Genomic DNA, 26,885 nt, shown 5'->3' with positions numbered 1-26,885 from the left:
AAAAAGAAACTATTGACTAACTCCATTTTCTTTTTGTAGACAACTTATACTTCTAACCACAAAAAGGAATATTCCTCTTTTATACTTAATACACATCACACTCTCCACAGAATTATGGCGTTAGAGCAAACAGTTCACAGTTGCTCTCAGCTTCCAATGGGTTCGCATTTTTTGTTTCGCCAAGTAGTAACATATGACCCCCTCCTTTTTACCTTGAAGTAAAGACACAGTTCCAGAACATAATAATCTTATAAACCTCATCATTGTAACAGGTGGAAGATTGGATGCTGGCCAGGAGAGCATCAAAATAGTTTAATCCAGAGGTAGCAGGTGGACTGAGGCAGAGGAGAAACTTGTCATATTACAGTTACAGGGAGCTCACATGGGCTGCAGTGGTTTAAGAAGGCAACTCACCACCACCTTCTCAAGGGCAATTAGAGATGGGGCAATAAATGCTGACCTTGCCAGTAACATCCCTATCCAATGAATGAATAAAAATAATTGACCCTCACTCTCTTTGGAAGTACCATCCTAGGGATTGGCTCTGCTGTTTCTCTCTAAGGATTTTTGCTGGATCTACCTGTGTGCTGTTGAGGGGTGTTGGGTGCAGGGTGGGAAGGGTGCTACCTTGGGTGCTGATCCATGCACTCTGGCTGGCTCCTTCAATTCACATGTCAAGGCTAGATACTGCCAATGGGAGGTCCACTCTTCAATGACCTTGTCCTTGCCCAGGTGGCACTGCAGAGAAAGCATGGGGGGATCCACCATTACACTGCGAGTGTGTGTCTGGGACACTTGTACAGTAATATTATTTGATTTTGTTGAAGCTAGACTTATGTTTGAACTATTCTATTTTGTTGCGCATCCTGAATATAAGGGGTCACTTACAGAATTTTCCTTCAGCTGGTGGTCACTTTTATTGGTCAAACATAGGCAACAATCATTAGTGTGATCCTGGATATTCAGTAAATGTAATTCATTGTACGGAACGCTTATCAATCGATTTGCAGTCAAATGCAAGTTGCAAGTGACGTATCCAGTGAGAATGCTGTATTTTCTAACAACCAGGAGACCAGGAGGAGTTAGGGAAACAACGCAACTTTCTATTTGGCTCTTTAACTGTTATTCAATAACTAATTGGACCTCATGTTAGCGAATGTCAAAATGTCAAATGGCATCCGGAATTAGGACAAAGTTGGTGGTGTTCCAGAGTTGTCTCTGTTTGCCGTCCAGTCTGCCATTAACGTCACTGCTGCCTATAAATACTACTCCCCAACTCGCAAGAGCCTGCAAAGTTTAAAACAAGCAGCTTTGCAGAAATTCCATATTGCTGCTTCGAGCAGACAGCATAGAAACACCATGAGGAGTCTCTGGGCAGATAGCACGTTAACGTTTTATATCCTGTGCATTGCATACAAGGTGAGAAAACCAATTTGTAGTCCTGTTTTGCACGTTTGTAGATATACTTAAGTACATTATTAAAGAGAACGTAACTATTTAAGCTATTGCCCCATGCGAACAGATTCTCAGTGAAGTAAATTCAATCGTTTTACTTATGGTAGATGTCAAAGATTTGTATTTTTTCAGGGGCCGTATCCAGCGGAATTATGCATTATTACAATAATAGTGACTTTAACGCAACAAAGGAAAATTCATATATCGATCTGGTTTACTGAATTGGCTTTAATTTCATTTTTTTCGCCTGTTTCCCTGATTTACATTGTAATTCAGGCTACAATCATGAAATACACAATTTCGGGAAATATGGATCTGAAATAGGAACAAGACGTCCTCCATTCTCCCCATTTTCTCACTTTGACACTCTGGCTTTTGCTCACCTCACAACTGTACTACCTGTATGTGTTTTCCAATTGTCCGCCGTTTTCAGTGTCCATGCCACGTCCTTCCTCGGTGATAATATTTTGATGACTGCCATCTTCTCCCTCAGGTTGGTGCCCAGCTCTGCTCTTACCCCTGTCGCTGTCCCCCGAATCTACCCCGCTGCGCTCCGGGAGCCCTTCTGGTTGTGGATGCTTGCGGTTGCTGCCGGGTCTGTGCTAAGCAGTTGGGAGAATATTGCAGCGAGCTTGACGTGTGTGATCCCCAGCAGCATCTGTTCTGTGATCACAGCATCAGCTACTCTGGGAGCAGAGGGATATGTACCTGTAAGTTTACTATCCAATTAAAGGTGTGTATATATGGGATAACACGTAAGGTTTTGAAAGAAGGCCCTTCGGCCCATTGCATGATATGCTTCAAGAATACCTGCCCCGTGGTCATTCCACACTATGTCCATCTGTTTCTTACACCAACTCAGGCTAATTCTGCAGTGTTTAATTGCGATATATTTGCATTGTACAATACTTAAAATACCTTGCGACCTTTTCATGTCAGTCAGGTGTTTTCAGTCACTTTTAATGATGGTGTTGTGCTTTAAGATCCACCAGTAGGCACAGTTTAGTCTTTTTATATCATCCATCCATCAAATTGATTTGAGCAATAAATGTGAGGAGGTGTGTCTCTTTGGGTTGAAGCTGCTCCAAAAAGACATTCCTGGCAATGGGAGATCAGAAACATGCCAACTCTCTGCGGCTGATTCAGTCATCCTGTCTTGGGTGGAGGAAGGGATTGGCAGCTGGTGGATGGGTTGGAATGGGAAATGCAGCCGGTGAAGAGATTGAGTGTAATCCATGTTTTACTGCACATTGATGGGGTACCTGGTTCCGGAACAGCGAGAAAAAGAGTTCAAATAATGGACCAAATTTTCACAATCCTGTGGAGGTGGGAATGGGGGTGCAGGGAGAATTGGGGGGAACAGGAAAATAGCAGTGAGCTATGCTGGGACAACTCTCTGAAATGTCCCCATCGGGGATGTGCCTGGGGGTGGGGGGGAAGAAAGTTAGCCACCCACTACCAAAGTGGCGGACAGCTCATTACACCACCTGAGGGCCCAATCAGGGGCATTTTTTGATGGAAAAGGATATTCCCTCTGTTGGGACTGACTTCCCCCCACCCCCCAACCCCCAACCTGTGTGCCAGCTCTCTAGAGGTGATCTGCCGGCAGAAGGCCGTGGATGTGGAGCCTCCATGTCCCAATAAACTGACCAAATGCTGCTACTGTGGCCAAAAGAAGTTCTTTTGATTCTCCTCCACACTGATGGCCCAGCCTGCTGTGGGCTTTCTCAGTGTAACACTTGTAGAAGGCGTCAGAGAACATATCCACGTTGATGTGTGCTCACACTTCCCTACCTGCCTCAGCAGCACCCAACTCTCCTGGTGGGGCTGCCATTTGGAAATCTCTACAAGCCCTATGATTGGGCTTCCTGCTTCCCTGTCCACTGATCTTATTGTACAGGGCTCTTGGAGATGGCTTTCTAATTGGCCACCTCTGCGAAGGTTGCTCCCAATGTCCTACCATGGCCAATTCCAGGTCCCTAACCCAGAATTGAGACAAACATCAGGATCATGGCTCAACCAGGAAAATCCAGCCCAATGTGTCATAGGTCATGATCACATTTCTGAAGAGAATAAAGAAATATGTTAAAATGGTCATCCAATCTGTGCTTGGCTTTTCCAATATGGGCTGCAACACAAAGCACATTAAGACAAATATTGAATATATTTGTTTACTAACATGTACACAGGTAGGATAATTCTCTAGGATAACAAACAATTACTGTCAGTACTGGACATGATTGAAAAAGACAATGGCTGCAAAATTGGACTGTGTATCACCATTGGTGTTGATGATGCAGAAGGTCCGAAGGCTGAATGTGGCATGGGACCATGCTTTTAGTCACTTACGGTGGGGAGCGGAGCCCAGGGGTATTGGGGGAAGGGTGAGGAGTGTCAGAGGGGTCGTGTTGGGGGAAGCGGTGTGGGTGCAGGGGTGCCCTAAATAAATCAGTGCAAATGCCAGTGTTAAGTGCAGGGTGAACAACCCAAGTTTACACACTGTCTGATCCTGGGAGGACCATAATGTGGGCTTCCCTGAAGCCCATTCTGGTGAACCACAACTTCAGAATTTGAGTGCAAATTGGCTCCTCGGAAAATGTGGTTTTGTCATGGTCCTCAGCAGTGGCAAACATCTCAGCGTTCACCACTTTTGGGACCACAAGATCCAATGTCAGTGCGCCTGCGTGGCGACACACATGGATCTCACAACCTCTGTCTGAGCTTCCTCTGCAGCACTGAGATTTTGGGTGGATTCTGCCTGTCCAGCAATAGAAGCTGAGACAGCAGCCATCAGATGCTATATCACATCTGGGCCCAAAAGTGCTGCCATGGAATTAGCCACAGCATCACACTGGAAAGGATGGGCTCCAAGCTCTGTGCAATGCCCAGTCCCCTGTGGAAGCTGGATTCCTCTATATTCCTTGACAGTGACAAGTGGCTGTCTGGCAGGTCTGCCAATATACCCAAGCGTCTTGGTATGTTTGCTCATCAATTTTATTCTATATGCTGCCCCACTGGCATGCTCATCTAAGTTACCTGCAACAGAACTTGCCTGTGACCTTGACCTCCAGGGAGCTGGCAGATGAGCCGCCCTTTCTGTTTGGCCTGCTTCAGCCAACTTATGCCCAAAGACTCACTGTGTGCAGATCCTGACTCTATATGAGCCTCTAAAGTTTGCACAGTGCCTGCACCTGAGCTGTTGGCTTTGAGCATCAGGCCAAGTGACTTCTTTCTCCCCACAACTTTGATACTTTCTCTTTGGCTGGGATTTTTCGACCCCAGCATGGCAGGACCTGCCTCTGGAGGTTCAGCAGCCCAGCCAAAAGTCCATTGATTTTCGATGAGAGCGGATGGTCCCGGTGGCAGGTGGGGCCAGAAAGTCCCAACCTTTCTCTTTCTCTTCCTCATGAGGTTACTGTGACTAACCAGGTGGCAACTCCTGTATATCCAAAAGCATAAAATCAGATTAGAAGTTTAGGGTGAGGGAAGGTGAGGTGTAAAGCAAGAGCTCCATAGTCAGAGCAGCTGCATCTAGCAACTTATGCCATACCGCAGAATGTGAGTGAGACGGGAGTTAAGATGGGGCTTAAGGCAGTAATGTAACACCATCCTGAATGCTTTTGGCCATACCACATGTTACAACAACTTATTACATTAAAGGTGCTCTACAAGGTGCTCTAACATGTCCCAAGGTACTTCATAGACCACAATAAAACAAAATATGGCACCAAGCCACATAAGGAGATATTAGGTCAGACGGCCAAAAGCATGGTCAAAAAGTTAGATTTTAAAGAGTGTTTTAAAGGAGGAAAGTGAAGTAGAGAGGCAGAGAGGTGTAGGGAAGGTGCTTCAAAGCTTAGGGCCTAGGCAATTGAAGGCACGGTCACCACTTGTCCAGCAATTACAGTCGGGAATGCTCAAGAGGCCAGAATTAGATAAGAGCAGATATCTCGGAAGGTTGTAGGTGCTGGAGAAGATTACAGAGATAGGGAGGGGTAAGACCATGGAGGGATTTGAAAACAAAGATGGGAATTTTAAAATCAAGGTGTTGCTTGATCAGGTTTCAATATAGGTCAGCAAGAACAGGGGTGACAGGTGAATGGAACTTTGTGCGAGTTAGAACATGGGCAGCAGAGTTTTGAATGGCCTCAAGTTTATGGAGGGTAAAGAAAGTAACGCTTGCATTTATATAGTGCCTTCAAGATCACTGGCTGTCTCAAAGTGCTTTACAACTTATGAAGCACTTTTGAATTGTGGTCACTGTTGTTATATAGGAAACACGGCAGCTAATTTGCACACAGCAAACTCACACAATGAGTAATGTGATAAGGATCAGATAATCTGTTTTTGGGTATTGATTGAAGGATAAGTATTGACCAGGACACTGGAAATAACTCAGCTGGTCTTCTCCAAAAAAATTTTGTGAGATCTTTTACGCTCACCTGAGAGGGAAGACAGGGACCCAGTTTTAATGTCTTATCTAAACAACAGCACCTCCACCATTGCAGTACTCCCTCAGTCCTACATCACAATAGCAGCCCTGATACCTATGTTCAAGTCTTGAAGTGGGGCTTGAACCCACAACTCTCTGACTCAGAGGTGAGAGTGCTACTAACTGAGCCACTGACATGGGCAACAAGCTAGAGTGCGTTGGGTGAGCCAAGTGTTGAGGTAACAAAGGCAGGAAGATGGTTTCAGGAGCATATGAGCTGAGACAGGGGAGGAGTTGGGCAATGTTACAGAAATGGATTTAAGCGGTCTTTGTGATGATGTGGATATTTGGTCAGAAAATTATCTTAGGATCAAATATGACACCAAGGTTGTGAGCAGTCTGGTTTAGTCTCAGACAGTTGTTAGGATTGGCTTTGTGCAGCTGATCCCATGAGCTGGAGCTCAGGGGGATGAAGGCATGTTTGGCCACGGTGGGTTTTCTGCTGCTCCCTTGCATTTCATGCTATCCTGTTCTGCAATAGTTATGGAAAAATATTAGTGATTGTGTTGCACTGTGTTTGGGTGATCTGTCTGCCAATGCTGAATAGCTGGAGGTATTTGGAGCCAATGAGTGGTGGATATGAGGCTGACATCATTGGAAGATATGCGAGGATGAGGTGAAGTATCTAAGTATTAAAGTGTGAGTCCTGAGTGCTAGGGACTGCAGCTGGGTGAATGATAGGGATGTGGTGCATTGAGCAGAGTGAGAGATTGGTGCAATGGTGGATATGTGATGTCATGTGAAGAAACATTCATCGAATTTAATCATGCACATCAGGTCATTAAGTGTCTTCTGGCACTGCTGCCAGGTCCTTGGGGCCACTCTCCTTGCATTGACCTCTCTGGCCACCTGCTCCCATTTTCTTCATATTGTAGTCCATTTGGGTCTCATTGGTCCCCTGCAGAAACATAACATTTTTGCTCTATGACTAAGGCCTCTAGTCATGTATCTGTGAACCATGTTACCTTCTATATTCCCAGACGCTCCATTTCTATTCTCTCGAATTGCAGCAGTGCCTGTCAGCAGCAGCTTTCCTGTAAGAGAGCTGGAGGCTATATGGAACACGTGTGCTAGTATTGGACACTGTTAAACCTCCTTGTCATGTGTGCAGGTGGCCATCAGCACAAGAAAACATGGAATTGAGGAGGCAGCTGCCTTAACAGGAGCAAACATGGACAAAATATGAATTGTACCCCCAACCTCCCCCACTGACCTGAAAATGGGCCTGAATGAATTTTTACTTAGGTCAATTGGATTTTAAATGTTTATCTACTTATCTAATCCTAGATCAGCCTTCGTACATTGTCTCAATCCACCAACAGCCTTCACTGTCTGACCCAACCAAATATTCACTGAGTTTACAATTCAGTACTGGATTTTATATCAGTCTTTTCTCATTTAGAGGAATTTTTAATTAAAATATCACATTATTCTTGAAGAATCTTGCTGCCTATTTTTAAAAAATAGGCAGAACACAAGATAAGGTTTACTATTTTTCTGACTGCATGGGTATTTGATCTGGAAATTCCATGATACCAGAATCATCATGGATCTGGAAATACTACAATTTTTCGTTCATAAACCTGGTGGAAGAATTAAGGCTTTGTTTCATTGTCAGTGAACTTATTTTAGTCAGCTGTCCCACCATAATTCTGTTTGCTTCTGTGTGCACTGATACATAGCAACGAAAGTTCAAAATACCATCAGAACATTATTAACTTGTTTAGTGCATGTTTTAATTACAGTGCAGCTATTTTTAACTAAACCTCTCTACACATGACACTTGACAAAAACAGCTGGCACTTATTTTGCATCTTTAACATAATAACATGTCCCAGGGCACTTTGCATTAGTGTATCAATCAAAATTTTACACCAAACCACATAAGAAAATTTTAAGGGAGATAACTAAAAGCTTGGTCAAAGAGTTAGGTTTTAAGGAGCATCTTAAGTGGCGGTGGGGGTAGACGTAATTTGGAGGGGGGGGGGGGGGTGGTGGGCCTTGGCAACTAAAGGAACAGCCACCAATGACTGTGAAGCAGTTTGGAATGTCCAGAGATCATGAAAAACGCTATAAAAATGCAATATTTTTCTTTGTGGTACAAAAGCGTTATGATTATGCACAAAATTGAATCATCAGTGCATTCTTCTGTGCACAAATTTACAGATATGCAAGTATTAAATGAGGGTTTTGCATTTGCTATGGCCCAGGTTCTCTGGTCAGTGGAGAACAAACGACTCTTTCCATTCATTTTAAGTGGTAACTTATGGTCATCAAATGTAAAACAGCGTGGTTCCCTCTGCAGGAGATGTGGGACCTGGTAAACAAGACAACCAACAACATGTCTTCTCAACCAATCAAAATAAAGAATCCTCACTGTGACACATAGGCCTGATTTTAAGTCATTCAAAATCCACCTACTTGCAGAGAGTTAAAACAACCTCCTCAGCGCTAAAATGGGTCCACAGAATCTGAACCAAGAAGTGTAGGTTAGAATATTTAATTAATGTCAAATAATCTGCAGAAAATAAAAAGAGAGAACAAACGATGGGATTAAGAGAGAGAGAAAAAGACAGAAAGAAAAAGCAAAAAGAATTATTTTATTTTGAATTTATTTTAATCTCCAAAAATAATTAAGATCTGAAGGAATGAAGCTCCACATTTATAGAAGTAAATTTTCAGTGCTGAAGAGGCTGTTTGTCGATAATTACTTAACAAGCTGTTAAAATACACTTGGGGTAAGATTTTTCAGTCGGCATGCAGGGGTGGGCCCGAAACGCCGACACGTAAAACGACGCGCGATGATGTTGAGCATGCGTCCCGACATCATCATGCAGTCCCGTGATATTTCCTTCAGCGGGTGCATGCCAATATGTAAACGGCCTATTAAGGCCATTAAGAAAGTAATTGATGTAATTGTTAATGCTACCCGTCCAACCTTAAGGTTGACAGGCAGGTGAAAAGGCCAAGCGGCCTTCGCGTTTTTTAGGAAACCTCATCCACGAGCGGGATGAGGTTTCCTCAAGCTTTTATTAAATAAATAAATAAAATTCCTAAATATAAAAACATGTCCCACCTCATATGACACAGTTACATGAGGAGACATGTTTAAATAAATCTTAAACCATTTATTTAATTATTTCAATATCGATTCAATCTCCCTGAGGCAGCTCCCTGCCTCGGGGAGATTGAAACACTCTTTTGCGCACATGCATGAAAGAGCGCTGGCCCCGACTGTCCTTCCTCCGCCCACACAGGTAGCGCTGAGCGCTACAGCTCATGTATTACACTGGGCAGGCCATAATTGGCCCGCCCTCGTAGAATAGCAGCACGGAGCTGATCGTGGGCAGCGATCGGCTCTGCAACCACCCCGCCCGCTTCTGCTGAGCCCACCTGCTGCCTGAAAAATTCAGGCCTTGCACATGAATGGACAAGCCCAGGCTTTTTGTGTGGGCATGTGTAACGGATATCCAGTGAGTAAGTACTATAAATTCATGTCCTTTCATTTATTTTAATGCCAAATCGCTCGGCAAGATACCAATATATGAAGCTTCTGGAGAAGCAGGGAAATCTGACAGCAATTTTCAGATTTCTGCTTTTCATTGCTCATGTGCAGGTGCCAGAAGTTGCTGTCTTAGTTACTCCATGATGACAAGGAACACTGATGGTCTCACTGTTTTCTTGCTGCAAAATCCAGGCCAATATCCTGTCAAAAACAATTAAGAAATATAATGACCCTGGTTCTACAGTAAGTATAATTTTGTAGCTATCAACACCACTGTTATTAAAGAGTAAATTAGACAGCAGTTAATAGAAAACACATCAGGGAAGCTGCTCTCTTAGTTGGCCTGTTCCTCCAGAAGCTGCAAGTCTAATTGTACCTTACCAAGAGACTCATCATTAAAACACAGGAATTGCACAAAGTTGCATTAGCTACCCACTAGATCCTCAGTAAACCCACCAAAAAAAGTGTTTTTTTCATTTGAGTGTTAATTGAAATTTAATGGCATGATAGGTCTTCATCATTACCAAACAATCTCGCTGGCACTGAAGGCTAATTTTGACAACTGTGTCGTCTCATTCCTTCTTAATTATTGTTGAAGATCTTTTAAAAATTATGTTTTAAAAAACTTTTTATTTCTGTATCTTTTTATCTCCCTCTCTCTTCGTTCCTCTATTTCACTTTTCATACATGATTTAGCATTGAGTCAAATAGTCTAACATCCACTTCTTGGTTGAACTCTTCCTGCATGCCTCAATCTGATTTGTTGAGCAATCTTCAATTGATTGGTTAATGAAATACATGGTGCTTGTCTTGTTCAAACCGGTTGCAGGTCTTCTTTAAATGGTACTGCACTATTTTGACTCCCTAATCAGTGCAAGTGCAAAAACCTATTCAAGCTCTGTAGGCAAGCGTATGTGTAATGGACATCATTGGTGACCACAAATTCCTTGCCATTATGTATTCAATTATAACATAACTTAGTAATACAGACCACATATTGTTATATTTTTGAACATATTAAACTATATTATGGTGACGTTCAATGTAAATGAGATATGAATTATGAACATCTTTAAATTGTGTCTAGCACTTGAAGCTGGAACTTGCGAATTCAATGGCGTGATCTATAAGGATGGTGATGTATTCCAGCCCAGTTGTAAATATCATTGTTGGTGCTCAGATGGAGGAATTGGTTGCATCCCTCGCTGTAGTGAAGATATCCGTCTGCCTGGTCCAGACTGCCCTTACCCAAAACGTGTCGAGATCCCAGGGGAATGCTGTCCTCAATGGATATGTGAGAAGCAAGACAGTGGTATCTTTGGCAATACCTTGGCAGGTAATTATTCAGAGTTCTTCAGCAAATAATATCCTTGGTTTACATTTCAACCCTCGTGTGTTACAGGAACAGGTTACAGTGATTGATTTGGTTGGCAGCCCAAATGATCAGTATAGGCTTGCTTTATGTGTTCTGAACTGCTGAGTTTGAAACCATACTTAGCTAGTTCAGTGTATCATTTAAGCTTCTTTATAATACAAAATAATCAAATGGATAGCCTTGAATGATAGCCAATATTTTACCCATCTTTAACATGTAGAGCAAGATAAAACCATTTTGATTGAATTAGGATTGATACTAATCTACATAATTGATAATAAAGGCAAATGCCTGTCCAGGTTTGCAGCGGATGTACTACCCCTTCCTTGTTTATTAAATATTTAGTTGCTGATTCTTCCATATTGCACAAACATTATAGTAACAACCTTCACTTATATAGCAAATCTTAATAAAGAGAAGCAGAGCAAGGAGTTTCATATCGGCATAATCAGACAAAAAATAATATTGGACCCAAGTAGGAGCTATTTGGAAGTGTGCTCAAAAATTTGGCTACAGCTTCTAAAGGGGGCCTTAGAAGATTAGGTGCTCAGGATTTATGGCTTTAAGGAGAAAATTAGAATGTTGGACTTAAACATCTCCAAGCAGCAAAAAGGGAAACAAAAGGTTTTAGGGGTAGAGCGGAGGTGAACATAAGGTTGGAGGAGGTTAGGGGATAGGTATGCTGGCAAATGATTTTACCAAGAAGTAAGGTGTAGATGTGGAAGATGAGGAGACTAAGGACACATTCTTCGTGGATTTGAGGTAACGACTCAAGGGCAGGAAGAGAAGCCAATGGCCTGGGTATAATCGGAGAGGTGAAAATGGGACTGAATGAAATCATCAGCACATTGGAAATCCACATCCCTTTGTCAGGGGGCTAAGACCTCACTCTATATTTTTATAAAATATATATATATCATCATGGCTGACCTATAAAATTTTAAAAACGGAACAAAGGCTTTAAAAAATGATTGAAGCCAAGGCTGGCTATGATTCAAACGAAAGGGATGTGGGCATTGCTGGCAAGGCCAACATTTGTTGCCCATCCTGAATTGCCCTTGAACTGAGTGGTTTGCTAGGCTATTTCATAGGGCACTTAAGAGTCAACTACATTGCTGAGGGTCTGGAGTCACATGTAGGTCAGACTGAGTAAAGATGGCAGATTTCCCTCCCTAAAGGACATTAGTGAACCAGGTGGGTTTTTACAACAATCAATAATAGTTTCATGATCACCATTACTGAGACTAGCTTTCAATTCTAGATTTAATAATTGAATTTAAATTCCACCAGCTGCCTTGGTGGGATTTGAGCCCCTGTCCTTAGGATATTAACCTGGGCCTCTGGTGACTAGCTCAGTGACATTACCACTACACCACCATCTCCCCCATTGAGAGAAGCTGAAACCTGATTATCTCTGAAAAAGATAATGAATGACACCTGTGACTGCAGACAGAGATTAAATTCAAAGGGAATAATACAAGGGTCATCTACATTTTCTAGGCCAGGCCTGGCCAATGGACGCAACCAGTCTGATAGGACAAAGGATTCTGAAATCTCTTTTGAAATTCTTAATGATTGAAACATTAACAATCTCAAGAATCCAGACAAAAGAATATACATCCTTTTCCAAGCCAAAGTGGAGAAGTGGGAGTCATGTCACATGACCCGTCCTAGCTGGGAGAACCAGTTACCCTGTCTTGCTGTGCTGCCAATCAGTCTGCCATCTTCCATCTAGTAAGCAGCAGTTCAGAACCAGAGCTCTGTCCAGGTTTAAATGCCTGGCCCCATCTATGCTGTTTCTACTAGAACTTCTGAACTTCTGTACCAGTGCTTACAAAACTAATTCATCTGTACGTGTCCATCTTATTGTGGAAGTCATCTCTACTGGAAAAGTGGTATATCCAGCATCAGTCGTCAACCTGCTGACTCTGTGAAAGAATACACCATTGGACTTTGGATTCTGGATTTTAGACTCATGTGAAACAATAATTCTTTATTCTGTGGTTTATGCCCTGGAAATCCTTTTCTTTCTCAATTCTCCCCTTTTATTCTATGAGTGAAAAAGGACCCCTCCTCTCGTGTTTATGAATACTCGAGTGTGTATGAATAAACTACCTCTCTGAAATTACACTGTCTTGAGTTTGCTGTGGTGTTGTTCATGGAAATTGATCATACCAAAATTGAGGGGTTGGGAAAATACGCCATAATTTATAAAGGGGGAAATCTTTCTGTTTACGGATGGGCGGTGAGAGGAGAATTCAGGGCTGTTTAAATTAACCCCCCCCCCACTCCTGTTAACAAGTTCTACATGTAGCACACCCAAAGGTGACCACTTACACTATGGTAAACAGCAGGCTGTCGGACGTGCTGGAATGGAACTGCTGTATTGTCTTGGACATGCTGTGGCAACTCCCAGGCTGGCTTTTCAGTTCTGTTGACAACTCCTGGGTGCAGGCCAAAGACTCTTTTACAATAGGCTGTGTCTCTGAGATTTGTATCTTGGTCTTCTAGAGCAGTGCTAGGACCTGGGTGTGCGCTCTGCAAAGCCAGGTCCTGGGCTTCCCTTTCGAGTGTCTCCTGCTCCTGAGAAAAGGAATTTGATTAAGTGCCGCACAACAGACTTCTGAGTAAAGTAAGAGCTCAGGGAATAGTAGCAACGTGGATACAAAATTGGCCGGGTGACAGCTAACAGAGAGTTGTAGTTAACGGTTGTTTTTCAGACTGGAGGAAGGTGTAAGGTGGAGTTCCGCAGGGGTCAGTGTTAGAACCCCTGCTCTCCCTGGTATATATTAATGACCTATATCTTGGTGTACAGGGCACAACTTTCAAGTTTGTGTACAATGCAAAACTTGGAAGTATGCCTTTATTGTGAACTGTGAGCAGGATGATGTAGAAGTTGAAAAGGACATAAACGGGTTGGCGGAATGGGCAGACAAGTGGCAGATGAAATTTAATGCAGAGAAATGTGAAGTGATTCATTTTGGGAGAAAGGATGTGGAGAGGCAATATAAAATAAAGTGTACAATTCCGAAGGGAGTGCAGAAACAGTGAGACTTGTCGTATCTGTGCATAAATCATTGAAGGCAACAGGACAGGTAAAGGAGTGATTAATAAAGAAAACAGCATCCTAGACTTTATCATTAGGGGCATAGAATACAAAAGCAAGGACATTATGTTAAACCTGTATAAAACACTGGTCTGGCCTCAACTTGAGTATTGCGTCCAGTTCGGGGCACCATACTTCAGGAAGGATGTGAAGGCATTAGAGAGGGTGCAGAAAAGATTCACGAGAATGGCTCCAGAGGTGAGAAACTTCAGTTATGTGGATAGATTGAAGAAGTTGGGACTGTTTTCTTTGGAGAAGGGAATGTTGAGAAGAGATTTGATAGAGGTATTCAAAATCATGAGGGGTCTGGACAAAATAGACAGAGAAACTGTTTCCATTGATAAAAGGATCAAAAACCAGAGGGCACAGATTTAAGGTAATTGGCAAAAGAAGCAATGGCGACACGAGGAAAATCTTTTTTATGAAGCGCGTGGTTAGGGTTTGGAATGCGCTGCCTGACAATGTGGCGCAGGCAGGGTCAATCGAGGCTTTCAAGACCGAATTGGATTATTATCTGAAAAGGAAGAATGTGCAAGGCTACGCAGAGAAGGCAGGGGAGTGTCTCTAGGTGAATTGCCCCTTCAGAGAGCCAGCACTGACATAATGGGTGAATGCCCATCATTTGTGCTGTAACCATCCTATAATTCTGTGATTATTAGTATTGTGCGAATCATCCTGTGCATCTGCCTCTACCCAACTCTCAATCTCAACTGAGGTGCCATTCTCTCCGAGTTGGAGAAGATGGCGCAAGTAACAGTGCTTCTCTGGGAGGATTGTTTTTCTTCAAATCTTGAGCTTTCTGTTGTGTAGAATGAAGAGAACATGTAGATAGGGAAAAGAAGCAAGGGTTACTGTATGTTGATAATCCTCAACAGCTTTGTGAATATCAATACTGAAGTGCCACACAATTTATATTCAGGATTGTGAGAGGAAATTGAGTGATGGCATTAAGAAAGACAGGTACCTTGTATGGGCTTGTGTCATTGTTGCCTTCATCAATGCATTTATCAGCTCATTAGCCCAATGCTGCGTGGCTTTCTCCTGCATCTGACTTAGTATGTGCCTGGGTGCAGGCAATAATCTCTTCCCCTAATTCTCTTCAGATCCTCTTCCTATTACACATCATCCTGCATCTGCTTTTGCAATAGATTTGAAGAAAATGAATATTTTTTGATACCTGTTATCCAGCTGTGTGTGCATTCATCACTTTCATCTGGAGGGCATGCAGAGAAGGGGAAGCAACAAGATTGTCAAAGCTGAGGGGTGACTCCAATAAGAAAAGATAACAACAAGAACGAAAGACCTTCAAGTGAATTCAGAACTACTCTTTGTGACTGTTGAGGGTGAATGCAGCAGATGAGTGGATATATGTAAGAAGAAGGTTGTAGCCTTGACCAATTGTCATTGGAGAAAAAACAGTCGGAGTAATGAGAGAGAAGAGTGAAGTGTTTGTATGTGGAGAGGGTGGGAGGGTGAGTTAGGATGGCCAAAGACCACCATGGAAAGTTGTAACCTCAGGTTGAAAAATTGAGCATGACATGCTATTAGTTAAGAAAAGTGAGAGAGAGAAACAAGTGAATCATAGACCAGTTAGCCTAACATCTGTTGCCAGGAAATTGCCAGTCTACAGTTAAGGACAGGGTGACTGAATATCTTGAAAATTTCAGCTGATCAGAGAGAGTCAGCATGAATTTGTCAAGGGTAGGTCATGCCTGACAAACCTAATGAAATGTTTTGAAATGGTAACTAAAGTGGTGGACAGGGGAGTTTTTTATTCATTCATGGAATGTGATCGTTGCTGGCAAGGCAAGCATTTATTGCCATACCAAATTGCCCTTGAGAAGATGTTGGTTAGCTCATGGATGTTATTTATTTGGACTTCCAGAAGACATTTGATAATGCCCCTCATAAGAGATTGTTAGCTAAAATTGAATTCATATCTGCAGAGAAATAGTGTTGAAGAAACATAAGGGATTAAAATTCGGCAAATCCACAGGACCTGATGGTCCATAACCCTTGGGTTCTAAAAGAGATAGTGGCAGAGATACTGGATGAGCTGGTTATGGTTTTCCAAAGTTCCCCAGATTCTAAGATGGTGCTAGTGGATTGGAAGTTGGCAAATGTAACATCGCTATTTAAGAAAGGAGGGAGAGAGAAAATGAGGAACCACAGGCCACTCAGCATGACAACAGTTGTCAGGAAAATGCTGAAATCGATTATCGAGGAAGTCTTAATAATGTACTTAGAAAATCATAGCATGATCAACCCAAACTCAACCTAAAACAGGCTTTATGAAAGAGAAATCATGTTTGACAATTTTGGTTTATTTTGAGTGCGTAACTAGGAGGGTAGATGTAGCATACTTGGATTTCCAAAGGTTTTCAATAAGATGCCCAAAGGTTAATACACAAGATAAAGGTCATAGGGTTGGGAGAAATATATTAGCATGGATAGAGGATTGGTTAATTGACAGGAAGCAGAGAGTAGGGATAAACATGGCATTTTTAAGTTAGCAGGCACTTTCTAGTAGAGTGCTGCAAGGAGCAGTGCTGGGGCCTCAGTTATTTACAATCTATATTCATGACTTAGACCAAGAGACAGAGAGAAATGTATCTAAGTTTGTTGATGATACAGAGTCAGGTTGGAATGTAAGCTGGGAGGAGGACACAAAGCGCCTGCAAAGAAATATAGGCAGGTTAAGTGGACAAGGTGGCAGATAGAGTATAATGTGGGGAACTCTGGGGTTATTCACCTTGGTCATAAGAATAGAAAAGCAGAAAGTTTTTTAAAAGGCTTGAAACTTGTAAATGTTGATGTTCAGAGGAACTTGGGTGTACTCATACAAAGAACACAGAAAGTTAGCACGCAGGTGCAACAAGCAATTAGGAAGACAAATGGTATATTGGCCTTCACTGTATAGGGTTTGGAGTACAAGAATAAGGAAGCTTCTGCACACTTGTACATGGCTTTGGTAAGACCAGATCATGTGCAGCTTTGGTCTCCATTTTCCAGGAAGGATATACTTGTATTGGAGACGGTACAGCGAAGGCTCTCTAGATTGGTACCTGGGATGAGAGGGTTGTGCTATGATGACAGGCTGAGTAATTTGGACCTAAACTCTCTGGAGGTTAGAGGAATGTGAGGCAATCTCAGTGAAATATACAAGATTCTGAAGGGGCTTGACAGGGTAGACACTGGGAGATTATTTCCCCTGATAGGGGCACAGTCTCAGGATTTGGGGCCGATCATGCAGAGAAATTTCTCCACTCAAAGGGTTGCGAATCTTTGGAATTCATTATCCCAGAGGGTTGTGGATGCTCTATCATTGAATGTGTTTAATGCTGGGATAGACAGATTTTTGCTTGCTCAAGGAATCAACGGATATGGGGAGCAAGTTGGGAAGTGGAGTTATAGCTGGAGACCAGCCACAATGGCAGAGCAGGCTTGAGGGGCAGCATGTGATCTATTTCTGCTCCTATTCCTCATGTTCATAAAGGGTAGTTATGAATTGCATATAGGTCAGATCTGGTAAGGACAGCAGATTTCCATCCCTCAAGGACATTAGCAAATCAGATCTGTTTTTTTATGACAATTCAGAAGCTTTATGGCCACCATTACCCTGGATTTTTATTCATAATTTATTTAATTAACTGAATTTAGATTCCCACCTACCATGGTGGGTTTGAACTCATGGGCAGAATTTTTCAGTTGGCGTGCGGGGGTTGTCCCGACACGCTGATGTGTAAAATGACGCGCGATGACGTTGGGCGTGCATCCTGACGTCATTGCGCAGTCCCGCAATATTTCAGTTGGCTCTGCACCTGCCGATATATAAACGGCCTATTATGGCCATTAAGAAAGTAACTCATGTCATTAGTAACACTGCCCGTCCAACCTTAAGGTTGGCGGGCAGGCAAAAAACCCAAGCAGCCTTCGTGTTTCTTAGGAAGCCTCATCCACGAGCAGATGAGGTTTCCTAAAGCTTTTATTAAATAGATAAAAAAGTTTTCATAAAAAATAAAAACATGTCCAATCTCATGTGGCACAGGTATTAAAATAATTAAATAAATAATTAAAAAGTTTATTTAAACATGTCCCCTCATGCTCCGTGCCTCAGGGAGATTGTTGCGCTCTTTTGCTCACAAGAAAGAGTGCTGGCCCCAATCCTCCTTCCTCCCCCCGCCCTCATCTGCACAGGTAGCACTGAGCTGGTCGCGTATTACGCTGGACGGGCCTTAATTGGCCCGCCCGTGTAAAATGGCGGCACAGAGCCAACTGTGGGCGGCGATCGGCTCTGCGCCCGCCCCCGCCTGTTCCCGCCCAGTCCACCCACCATATGAAAAATTCTGCCCCATGTCTCTGAATCATTAACCCTGTAACGTAACCACTATGTTACCTCACCCATATCTTAGGAGCATTCACCCTTTAAATATTGGAGGTCTTGGATCTGGCCTGCAGGCGGTGGAGGTTGAACAGGTTGCCGCTTGTTCTGTAGTTTAGCTCCACTCCAGCGGGGAGCTTGCTGAGGGTGAGATGGAGCATTGCGGAAAGGAAGATTGAGAAGAGCGTTGATGCCTTGCACGACCCCAGTCCAAATGTGGATTGGGTCTGTGGTGGATGCTTGCATGTCACCGTGGAGCAGGCAGAGGATGGTGGCAAACGTTTGGGGGCAGCTTTTGTGGTTGACAGTGTTGAAGCCTTTTGTGAGGTCACAGAAGGCCACATACAAGAGTTGGTGCTGTTCCCTGCATTTCTCTTGCAGTTGCTGAGAAAATCATGTCTGTAGTGCCCCTTAGTGAGCGGAATACACATTGCAGCTCTGGGAGGAACTCTTCAGCCACAGGGAGAAGGCGATTGAGGAGGATTCTTGCGATGACCTTCGCTGTGGCCGACAGGAGGGAGATTCCTCTATAGTCACTGCAGTCGGACTTGTCACCTTTCTTGAAGATGGTCACGATTACGGCATCCCTGAGATCTCCTGGCATGCTCTCCTTCCAAATGTGGGTGATAAGGCCATGTATCTGTGTCAATAGTGCTTCTCTGCCGTGCCTTAGTGCTTCAGTGGAGAGTACATCTACTCCTGATGCCTTGTTGCTCTTTAGTTGTCAAATGGCCTTTTTTACCTCATGCCGGGCTGGGGTTGTGCTGTTGGGTAGTATGCTATAGGATGGAGTCGAGGACACTCGCATTGAAGACAGAGTCGATGTTCAGAAGATCTTCGAAGTGCTCCTTCCAGCGGGTGCTGATTGCCTCTCTGTCCTTGATGAGCACCCCTCCATTCTTGGCCAGCAGTGGAGTGGGGCCTTGGGCCGTAGGTGGTCTTGACTGCGCTAAAGAAACCTTGCACGTCATGGTTGTCGGCTAACTGTTGTATCTCCTGTGCTTTCTCCATCCACCATCTTCCTTAGGTCGCGGGTTTTTTGCTGGACCACAGCCTTTAGCCATCTGTAGAGCTGCTTACAGATCAAAGGTTGTCCCGTCCCACGATGTTGATCTACAATGTGCAGGCGATGCTTGCGTCTGTGCGCACCCGGAGGCCGAGCTCCAAGTCATCATCAACAACTTCACTGAGGTGTATGAGAGCATGGGCCTTACACTAAACATCCGTAAGACAAAGGTCCTCTACCAACCCGCCTCCTCCATACTGCTCTGACCCCCCACCCACCCCTGGGTATCAAAATTCACGATGAGGCCTTGGACAACATGGACCACTTTCCATGCCTTGGAAGCCTACTGTCAACAAGGGCAGACATCAACATTGCGGTTCAACACTGCCTTCAGTGTGCCAGCGCAGTCTTCGGCTGCCTGAGGGAGAGAGTGTTTGAAGACCAGGACCTCAAACCCGGCACCAAGCTCGTTGTCTACGCCATCCTATATGGCTCCGAGACTTGGACTATGTACAGCAGGCACCTGAAAACTCTGGAGAAGTACCAGCAGGGCTGCCTCTGCAAGATCCTGCAAATCCATTGGCAAGACAGGCACACCAACATCAGTGTTCTCACTCAGCATCCCCAGCATTGAAGCATTGATCACGCTCAATCAGCTCCGCTGGGCGGGTCACATCGTCTGCATGCTTGACTCAAAACAAGCACTCTACTTGGAGCTTCGACATGGCAAGTGACCCCCAGGAGGGCAGAGGAAATGCTTCAAGGGTACCCTCAAAGCCTCCTTGAAAAAGTGCAACATCCCCAACGGCATCTGGGAATCCCTGGCCCAAGACTGCCTGAAGTGGAGGGAAAGCATCCAGGAAGGAGTTGAACACCTCAAGCCTCATCACCAAGGACTAGATGAAGCCAGGGGTCAACAGCAAAAGGAGTGCGTGACAACCTGGGCACCCCACCCACCCATTCCCCCTACCACCGTCTGCCCCACCTGTGACATAGACTGTAGGTCACGCATTGGACTCTTCAGTCACCTGAGAACTGATTTTTAGTGTGGAAGCAAGTCATCCTCGACCCCGAGGGACAGCCTAAGAAAAAGAATTGGAGGTCTGAGTTGAAAAATCTCTCCTCTCAATTCTGTCGATATTTCCAATGTTAGGGCAGCTAATCACTGATATGCAAGTAAGCCCCAATCATCAAAATTAACCACAAACACTTATTATTTTAGCTTGAACTATATTGTTCATTCACGTGCTGTGGGCATGTCCATGTGAGTTGTTTATAGTGAGCATAAATGAAGACAGCCTAAAACAGAACTTTTTTGTGTGTAGCTATCATTTAGCCAGTAACACTTAGCAAGTAACATTCACAGTGCATCAGTGCCAGGAACTGACCATCTCCAATAAGAGAAAGTCTAACCACATGCCCTTGACATGCCATTGTTAAATGCCACACCATCAACATCCTGGGGATCACCGTGACCAGAAACTTAACTGAAGCAGCCACATAATTGCTGTGGCTCCAAGAGGAGGTCTGAAGCTGGGTATTTTGTGGTGTGTAACTCAGCTGCTGACTTTCCAAAGCCTCTGCACCACCTACAAAGCACATGTCAGCAGTGTGAGGAATGCTCTGCACTTGTCTGGATGAGTGCAGCTCCAACAACACTCAACAAGCCCAACACCCTTCAGGATAAAGCAGCCCACTTTATTGGTGCCTCATCTGCCACCTTAAACAATCACTCCCTTTCACCTTCACAGCAGCAACTCACCAAGGCATCCTCAGCAGCACTTTCAAAGATCACAGCCCTTATGACACAGAAGGAATAGGACAGCAGGCATGGGAACACCAACACCTGCAAGTTCCCCACCAAGTCATACACCATCCTGACTTAGAACTATATCGTCATTCCTTCATTGTGGCTGGGTCAAAATCTTGGAACTCCCTCCATAACCGCACCGTGGGTGTACCTTCAGCACATGGACTGCAGCAGCTGAAGAAGGCAGCTTGCTATTACCTTCCCAAGGGCAAGTAGGGCTGTATAATAAATGCTGACTTGCCAATGATGCCCACGTACCATGAATGAATAATAAAAAAAATTGCTAGCATTAAAAATTCCGAACAGCATTTTTAAGTTATATCCTACAGTGATAATATAATGGGTCCTTAAAGTATTAGACTTAAATATACAGTATTTTTGTTTTTGACAGCCTAAATAAATACGAGTTGTTTTTTCCGTTTTATGACTAATTTTGAAAAAACTAAGGTTGTTGATTATTTTATCTTCAGCATTCAGATCGGAAGTATTCCATGGAGGATATCCCTCTAGTGTGCCTTACAACTGCCCAGAGCAAAGCAGTGAGTGGAGTGCCTGTTCCAGGAGCTGTGGGATAGGGTTGTCTACCCGGATTTCCAACAAGAATCACCATTGTATTTTGGAGACACAAAGCCAACTTTGTATAGTGAGACCATGCCAACAGGACCATGCAAAACAAGCTCACATGGTGAATAATAGTAAATCTTTCACTAGCTAGTAATTTATTCAGCAAGTTGTTTTTGATGAAACACACAATGATAAGATTAAAAAAGCAAAATTGTATAACCTAAATAAGGGCTATACACTACATTTGTAGTTAAGAGTTTGAATTATTGGTATAATACTCCATGTAAACTGCTTATATGCATTGAATGAGAACCCTTATACCGAAAGAGAGGGAAAATAGAAAGCTGAGTATTTGCTACATAAACAAAGGGTTCAGCCAAGAACATAAACAGGAGTTTATGTAGTTATTGGAAACTACAAGATATGTGTTTGTGTGAGTATCAAATGAAGAACACTGGCATCTGTGATAGCCCTATTCCAGTATTCCAATTCCCTATTCCTGAGTTTTATGGTAAAAATAATGGGGAGGTTATCAAAGCCCACCATTATTAAAGAGTAAACCAGAAAGCAACTTTTCGGAACTGTACATGGTGCAGTTAAACCAGAAAATCAGGATGTTGTTGTCTCAATTGCCCTTCTCCTCCAGAAGCTGTGCAATAACAAGATCCGACTGAGAGACTCGGCATTGAAATACATGGAAGGGCATGAAGTTGCTCTATAATATGTCCTAGAAAAGTCAAGGGTTGTCCGTTTTAGTCCAAGTGAAATTTTAATGGTGTGGTAGGTTTTAATTGCTGCCAAACAACCTCGCTGGCATTGAAAATTTTACAAGTGCAAGGTCTCATTTTTCATTTTTGAATTATTGTTGAAGATTTAAAAGAATTTTTAAAAAATGTTTCCTTGATGCCTCTTTTACCTCTCTCGTAGTCCCATCTTTGTTTCCCTCTCTTTATTTCCCATTCTGTACCTGATTTGACATTGAATTGACAATTCTAACTTACACTTCCTGGTTAAGACTCTGTAAATCTCAGAAAGATTCCTTAATCTGATTGGTTAAGGGCATGCACTGTTGCTTGCCCTATTCAGACAGGTCCCAGATCCTCTAGAGGGCATGTGCTGTTTGGATTTCTAATTACTGCAAGTTCCAAAATTGACACAACTATTTATGTTTATATGGCACCTTTAATGTAATAAAACACTTTAAGGCACTTCAAACGAATATTAAAAAGCAAAATTAGACACATGGCCAAAAGCTTGGTCAAAGCAGTAGGTTTTGAGGGGCACCTTAAGGGAAGAAAGAGAAACGGAGAGGTGTAGGGAGGGAATTCCAGAGCTTGGGGTCTAGGCAGCTGAAGACACCACCACCAATGGTGGAACAATTAAAATTGGGGATGCTCAACAGGTTAGGATTGGAGGAGTGCAGATGTCTGAGAGTGTTGGGTTGGAAGAGATTACAGAGATGGGGAGGGGCAAGTCCATGGAGGGATTTAAAAAGAAGGATGAGAAGTTTAAAATCAAGCCATTGCTAGATCTGGAGCCATTGTAGGTCAGCAAGCACAGGGATGACTAAATTTGAGTAAAGGGCAACAAAGTTTTGGATGATCTCAAGCTTACCGAGGGTAGAATGTGGGAGACCAGCCAGGAGTGCATTGGAATAGTCAAGTCTAGAGGTAACAAAGGCACGAATTAGGGTTTCAGTAGCAGATGAGTTGAGGTTGGGATGAAGTCAAGCAATGTTACAGAGATGGAAATAGATTGGTCTTAGTGATAGCATGGATATGCGGTAGGAAACTCATCTTAGGGTCAAATGTGAAACCAAGAGTGCAAATAGTTTATAAAGGCAAAATACTGCAGATACTGGAAATCTGAAACAAAAACAAAAATTGCTGGAAAAACTCAGCAGGCCTGACAGCCTCTGTGGAGAGAAAGATAGAATTAACGTTTCGAGTCCAAAAGCATTAACTCTCTTTTTTTCCACAGATGCTGTCAGACCTGCTGAGATTTTCCAGCATTTTTTGTTTTTGTTGCAAATAGTTTAACTTCAGACTGTTGTCAGGGAGAGGAATGGAGTCAATAGCTCAGGAGCTTGAGTGGGGACCAATAATTTATGTCTTCCTAATATTTAATTGGAAGAAGTTCCTGTTTATCAGGTTGTATGTCCAATAAACAGTCTGACAATTTAGCAACAGTAAAGAAGTCAAAAGAGGTGGTGGTGATGTGGTTCTGTGCTTTTGGATGATGTCACTGAGGGGCAGCATGCATAAGATAAATGGAAGAAGCTAAGTATAGATCCTTGGGGAATAACAAGAGGTTCGGAAGTGGGAAGCCATTGCAAATGAAACACTGGCTACAATTAGATAGATAAGATCAAAACTTGGAGGTTCCATTTCAGAAGCCCATAGAAAACCTGTAAGTGTAATGAGTGGCTAGCTCCTTTCATTTGCTGATGACTGTAAAATCCAGGCCTATATAGCAGTTGGATTGATTTTGTGAAGCTCTGCAGTATCTCCATTATGTGGAAGATGTTTTGCAGTTATGATCAGTCTCAATTAAAGTCAATTATAATGATAATTTTGCTGCTTTAAAATTGAGGAAATTACATATAGTGGACAAATAATGAACTAAACAAACAAGTGAGATGTATTTTCAAGCCAGCTAATTGCTTTTCACGGCTTATTTTTGTGTTCTGTTTATATCATACGACATGTGTCCTTTTTTTCAGAGAAGGAAGATTTGCAGGCCAACAACAAGGGCACCTCAACCAATTCAATTTGAATACAACAACTGCATAAGTGTTGAGGCTTACAGACCCAGATACTGTGGCTCATGCTCTGATGGACGCTGCTGCACTCCACATAAAATCAGAACAGAACTCGTGGAGTTCAAGTGTAAGCATGGCAGGGTTGTGAAACAGCAAATGATGTTCATCATCTCCTGTGCTTGTCATTATAACTGCTCACATGCTTACAAATAAGCTGAAACCCTCTAATATGCTGCAACACTAAGAGCAGATTATTTCCATACAAGATTGTACAGCGTAAAAAAAAAGTGTTGCTAGACTGAAGAGTTAAACATGCCAATATTTCTAAATAATTTAGATGGAAGCATTAGGTATACAACTACTCCTTTTAATATTTGGAGCAACCCTTTAATATTGAGTTTCCAGTACTAAGTAGTATAATCTCACAGCAAAAATAATCAAAGTGAACACTTTCACTAACTACATAGCAGCCACGAATTGCTTTGCAGAAACATTAAAAGTCTATGCCACTAGATTTTGAAGCTACACTGCTCATTGCTGCTGTAACGTATGAAACATATATTGAACCTACATGAACACCTTGGGTGTTTAACTGACGACCTCAGTTAGACCAATTGAGGATTTAAAGTCCCCACCAAATAATCATTTTTTGGGCTATAAGCTCCCTCTACAGGATGACAAGGGCTGCACTGTTTGCACAATGTAGGAGATTACAGGAAAACTGCCCAGATCTTTCATATAGCAGAATGTGAGTGTAAACACTAGGAAGCATCACAGTAGAAGAGACACCAGCTGCAGCATAGTTGAAGATTAGACTATTTATCACAACTCAATCAATAGCAATACAATAATTTATATTTTTAATTAAAAGTGAATACTACTTGCATGACTGTATACCACAAAGTTGTAAGAGAATGTATTTTCTCAATCTTTTTGCTTGAGAAATGTATTTTTTGTAAATTTCTGTATATATCAGTACACTTTAATTAAAAAGACGTGTTACTGTAATAACATGCCTAACAAGTGGTAGGGAATGTTTTAACTTTGTAAATAAAAATATGTGTACTCATTTATCTATTTTCATCATTTTACATACATACTAATATTCTAAATAACTAGGTCGATTTTTTCTTTACTTACACAATTTTTAAATGAGGCTATTTATTTCTTTAATTTTTCTCATTGTTCAAGAGCAAAAAAATCCCATGATTTCCCCCTATTCCATGGCTTTACAGGACTGCACAGCAATTTCTGGCATCCGCATAGGCACAGTTAAACACAGTTGCTATCCGAGTTGCTCTGCTCCTCCACAAATTATGCTCTAATCTGGTAGATTTAGCATTGAAATATATGAAGAGCATAAAGCTGAGAAGTTTATGTGATAGATACTCATTAAACCAGGGAAATTTATGGCTTGCCCATTCAAGTACAAATGATTCTTTTTAACGATGTGATAAATCTTAGTTGCTGGAACTGAAAAGTTACTTTTAAAAGCGTCTCAGTAAAGATTCTTCAGTATGATGACTAAGAGGATACACAATTACTTGCAATGTTTCCATTGGTTTCAAATCTCCTGTAGAGGTCACCGCAGTGTTTTGATTCTCATTACAAGTCGGAGTGCAAAAGCCTACAAAAACTCTGTGGACAACTGCAAGTGATAAAGGCCAGTGACTGCAACGTTCAAGCCAATGTGATGTTGGTGTAATGTGAGCAAAGCTGCCTTCCCAGTAACCGACCTGAATTTGTTCCTTAGCAATCATATTAGGGATGTAATTTTAACTTTGCCTCATGGTGTAAAATGGGTGGTGTTGAATTGACTGCCCATTGCACACCTCACACAATTCAGCCTTCTGTGGCTTTCAGTGGAAGTCAGGTGGGATGTAAAATGGATGGCATAGTTCGATGTTGCTGAATTCATAGCAGGAATCAAAATTAAAATTACTCCCCAGGAGTTCTTGACAAGAAATGTATTGAAGTTTTAAAAAATTAAGTGTGAAGAGGGGAATATTATTTCCTTTAGTAAGAGTGCCTTATGGCCAGAATTTTACGTTGGGCATGCAGGCATATGCCTGACATGCCCGACCATAATATGGCGCACAATGACGTTGGGTGTGCATCCTGATGTCACTGTGCACCCTCGTGATATTTCGCTAGGCGGGCTCGCGATGAAAACGGAGGAGTGCCCGCCATTAATTAACGGGGCAGTTAAGGCCCTTGAGACACCAACTGTGTTGGGGTTTACGCAGCCTGTGCGATTTTCAGTGCGTCACATGGGCTCAATGGGCAGGCGGGTAGACCACATTTTCAAACTCAATTTCTATGCCTCCGGCTCTTTCCAGGGGTCGGCGGGATAAGAGGGGCTTGCTAATGCGAGTTGTTTGTACTTTAGCTTATAAGTTGCTGTTGCTTGCTTATGAGAACAGGACCTCT

General features: G+C 42.7%; 1 protein-coding gene across 1 annotated transcript; it reads left to right on the top strand.

Annotated features, from left to right (window-relative positions):
• The first annotated feature begins 1,300 nt into the window (after positions 1 to 1,300).
• On the top strand, positions 1,301 to 25,523 carry ccn5 (cellular communication network factor 5). The gene is made up of 5 exons (XM_041204709.1): positions 1,301 to 1,419; positions 1,949 to 2,165; positions 10,540 to 10,788; positions 21,601 to 21,815; positions 24,417 to 25,523. The coding sequence occupies exons 1-5, from the start codon at positions 1,360 to 1,362 to the stop codon at positions 24,666 to 24,668; spliced, it is 993 nt and encodes a 330-aa protein (XP_041060643.1). The 5' UTR covers positions 1,301 to 1,359; the 3' UTR covers positions 24,669 to 25,523.
• Positions 25,524 to 26,885: the final 1,362 nt, after the last annotated feature.

Source organism: Carcharodon carcharias, chromosome 14, assembly GCF_017639515.1.
Source record: "Carcharodon carcharias isolate sCarCar2 chromosome 14, sCarCar2.pri, whole genome shotgun sequence".
NCBI classification, from domain to species: Eukaryota; Metazoa; Chordata; class Chondrichthyes; order Lamniformes; family Lamnidae; genus Carcharodon; species Carcharodon carcharias.
This window is presented reverse-complemented; position numbering and strand designations above follow the sequence as displayed.

Excerpts from the sequence above, each read along its gene's own strand:
- ccn5 (XM_041204709.1), top strand. The coding sequence starts at position 1,360 with ATGAGGAGTCTCTGGGCAGATAGCACGTTAACGTTTTATATCCTGTGC. Across the intron at positions 10,789-21,600 it reads CTTTGGCAATACCTTGGCAG|CATTCAGATCGGAAGTATTC; the intron begins GTAATTATTCAG and ends TTTTATCTTCAG. Across the intron at positions 21,816-24,416 it reads ATGCAAAACAAGCTCACATG|AGAAGGAAGATTTGCAGGCC; the intron begins GTGAATAATAGT and ends CCTTTTTTTCAG.